The sequence below is a fragment of the Pinus tabuliformis genome, chromosome 3_1 (genome assembly GCF_031772625.1).
Source record: "Pinus tabuliformis cultivar Carrire ecotype Pingquan chromosome 3_1, CPIR1, whole genome shotgun sequence".
Lineage (NCBI taxonomy): Eukaryota > Viridiplantae > Streptophyta > Pinopsida > Pinales > Pinaceae > Pinus > Pinus tabuliformis.
Window position 1 is genome coordinate 435451961 of NC_142301.1, and position 3784 is coordinate 435455744.

A 3784-nucleotide genomic window follows, 5' to 3' on the forward strand; every position below is an offset into this window, starting at 1 on the left:
CAAGCATGTTTCCCAATGTTCCCTCTTGAAGTTGTTCTCCGTTGTTTTCTTAGAATAAATTTTTGAGGTGTGTTAAGCTGCCCAAAATGTGAATGGAAGCCACTTTTTTCCTTCTCTTCTTTGGCTCAACTTTTGTCCACAACCTGCTGCATTTGTACATGTCCAAGCACTACAAAGACGTGAGCCTTTAGATGTTCCTGGGTAAATATTGCAACTCTATACACTCGCTAAGGTACAAATACTTGAGAGATCTCAACTTGTGTAGGCTAAGTGGTAATTCCATAATGCTTGACCTATCAAGATAGAGGATTTCAATATTTTCCAGATTTACAAAAGATGGAGGCAACCTTCTAATGGGCACAGCTGCTAAACTTAGACATACCCGCTGTTTCGAACACCCCACGCTATTTGGCAATGAGGAAAGGGGCGTCCAACTTAGATCCAGAAGCCTAAGAGAGATCATACTCCCAATCACCCGTTTTGGAATTTTGTTAAAATGTTTGTTCTCATCCATTAACCATGACCATATTGTTGGACCTCTTAATTATTCTAGAAGCGAACTCATTTCATTGTGGTTCAACAAAATCCGAGTGCGCCCCAACCACTCGTTCTCAGGCAATGCTGTCAAACCTGTGCCTACGCGACAGTAGAAACCTTCTTCCCGCTCCACAATTTGAATTCCCAAATCACAAATCACGTCGTGGATCCTGAAGAAGAGCACGCGGCCATCGATGTCTCTCATCATGGGTTCGATGAGACAACGATCTGCGTTGAGTTCAACATAAATCCTTCCCATTTCCAATGGGTTAGACATTGCATCTTTCGCCTGCTTCTTCTTCCTTCCAAGAAGACCTTCCCCTAACAACAACAGAATCACATGATATTGCACATGAATAATATGGTCTTCTGGGAAGGCGGCAGTTGCATAGAGAAAGCACAATTGCAAGTTAATGCTGTGATTTCCAGGTGCATCGTAACTCAATCGTAGGCGATCATACAATTGATGAGATGAGCCTACTTGCTCATGGCTGTTAGATATTGGCAACCTTTGGGCAGCCAATTCCCACTCTTGTGGATGAGTGGTGCCTGCCATTTCCCTCCCCATGGCTTTAATAGCGAGCGGAAGCCCTCCACAGTTGGCACACACAACCTTTGTCGTTTTCTCATCTATATTTGTTGGCAGTTTTCCATTGTTATATGGAAAAGCATGAATAGAAAATAGCTGCCAGCTATCCTCTTCTACCAAATCCCCCATTCTTATTACAGATGTCTCTGCAACTCCAATTTCTGACAGGACTCTGCGATCCCTTGAACTTACTACAACTCTGGAGTTGGAGTGGTGGGTGAGCAGCACCAAACCCAATTCCTCCATCAACTGGGAACCATATCTCCAAACCTCATCCAGAAATAAAGCAAACCTCTGAGTCTGCAATCTCTGACTCAACCACATCTTTGCATATTCATCACCCTGGTTTCTATCTAAATCTATCTTTGTAAGCGTGGCTATTTGCATTCAGAGTTCATTTCTAAGATTCGTAAAAGATGGATTATTAGAAACAATGAGCCAAAGTAATAAGTCATCTCTGAAGAGATTTCTCACCTTTGGACTGTTGAAGATTGTTTTGAGGAGGAAGGTTTCACCTGCTCCACCGTTGTCAACCACCCCAATGTGAAAAAGAGAGCTACCCTCTTCCTCTGCTTCCACCACAAATCTCTCTAATACTGCAAAGGTGTCCTCTTGTCCGACTATGAGGGGCTCTTCGATGAAAAAACCCTCTGCGCTTGGAGCAATGGCTTGCATGGAGGTAGATGCAGAGGAACTGGCTGAATCTTAAACACTTTCCCTGAGCGTGGACAACCGAAGAAGAACCTCATGAGTAAGCCCCAACCGAATCATGGAAACCAACTTGAGATGATTGTCAATATTGTTGGTAATTGACAACTAATTAATGTAAATTTGGGTAAATTGTATTAGTTATTGACAAGTTAGCTTCATACTGAATCAGTAGTTATGTAACTTAGGAGGTTCATATATAAAATTAATGAATGCCCGAACTATTGAAAGGAGAATCATTTATTGATTGAATAGAGATTCCAATCCCTTGCCCCGTGGATGTTTCCTTGACACCTTGTCAGGGTTTTACCACGTAAATCCTGATTTTTTTACTTGTATGGTTATGTTTAGTTGCATTCTCTTTCTTGGTTAATTTAACCTTCTTTCTTGATTAGTAACCTATTTTATAACTACAAATGGTATCAGAGCGATTGAGTTGAGTTTGGAGGCGAATCCTTGTGAAAGAAAAGAAAAAAGTTGCGTAAAACCCGTGTTGGTCGAGGGAGCCGGAGCCCGTGGAGCTGGTGCTGGCTTGCAAACTATCAAGGAGTGCTATGTGCTACCTACGGTGGTGGTCAAGGAAGCTGCCTGCGGTGCTGGTCAAGGAATTTTCTCTCTGCCCTCTGCGTATTACCACAAGCTTGTCCAGAGGTGTGGCAGAGCCCGTGGAGCTAGTGTTGGCTTGCAAACCGTCAAGGAGTGCTGCGTGGTGCCTACGGTGTTGGTCAAGGAAGCTGCCTGCAATGCTGGTCAAGCTGCTCTCTACCCTCTACGTATTCCCACTGGCTTGTCTAGTGGTGTGGCCTAGAGCCATCGAGCAGAACCGAAGCGAGGAGGCCAGCACTTTGCGTGTGCGTGAACCAGAGCAGGAAGAGCCGTCGAGGAGGGGTCATTGCTGGCTTGTCCAGAGCCTGGCTTGCCTGCCACCAAAGGAGAAAGAGTTGCTGCTCTGCGTGCTGCCCTTCGAGGCGTGGTGAAAGAACTGAAGCTCCTACCACCAAAGGAGAAAGAGTTGCTGCCGGAAGAGAAGACTGTCACATTTTGAAGTTGCCGCAATTTTTTTTTGAGGAAGAGGGTTGCTGGTTGCTTGCCACTGGGGAGCATAACGTGGATACTCCAGCATTGCAGTAAGGGAATTGCAAGCAAATCCGGGTATTTGTGAAAAAAAAAAAACAAACAAACAAACAAATATTTTCATATTTGTTCAGAAAAGCAGGGATATTTTTTTTCAGAAATTGTATAAGCTTTTTCCATTAAATTTGAAAAAAAAAGGCCAAAAGAGTTATGGTGTAGGTTTTTTGAGATTTTCTGTTTAGTTTAAACCCTAGTAAGAAAAAAAACAGAAACCCTAGGAGGTGAAAGATAGAAACCCTAGGAAGAAGAGTAGTAGGAACAAAATGGCCAAGATGTCGAATGCAAAGTTCGAGGTGGAGAAATTCACTGGCCAGAACAACTTTTCTCTCTGGAAACTAAAAGTTAGGGGTTTGCTGGTGCAATAAGGGTTGCACAAAGCTTTGGACGGGACAAATAAGAATCCTGCTAGCATGAAAGATTCAGACTAGGAGGACTTGGATGCCCGAGCTCTCATTACCATCAGGTTATGCCTGGAAGATGAAGTTCTCTCAACATTTTTGAAGAGAGTACAGCTTCAGGCTTATGGGAAAAACTGGAAAAACTATATATGACAAAGTCGTTAACCAATAGAATTTATTTGAAAAGACAATTGTACAGTCTTCAAATGAAGGAGGGTTCAAAAGTTGCAGAGCATTTAAATGTTTTTAATACATTTATATGCCAATTAGCAGATATGGAAGTTAAAATTTAGGAAGAAAACAAAGCTATAACCTTGTTGTGTTCTCTACCCGAGTCATGGGACCACTTCGTAACTTCAATTAGTTTGAGCACCACTGATTCTTTGAAATTTGAATCACTTGTGGGAGCTCTCTTGTC

At 42.8% G+C, this 3784-nt stretch overlaps 1 protein-coding gene across 1 annotated transcript; it reads right to left on the reverse strand.

Annotated features, from left to right (window-relative positions):
* Positions 1–544: 544 nt before the first annotated feature.
* LOC149187628 (putative disease resistance protein At1g61310) lies at positions 545–1513 on the reverse strand. Its single transcript, XM_089409717.1, has one exon. The coding sequence runs from the start codon at positions 1511–1513 to the stop codon at positions 545–547; it is 969 nt and encodes a 322-aa protein (XP_089265843.1).
* Positions 1514–3784: the final 2271 nt, after the last annotated feature.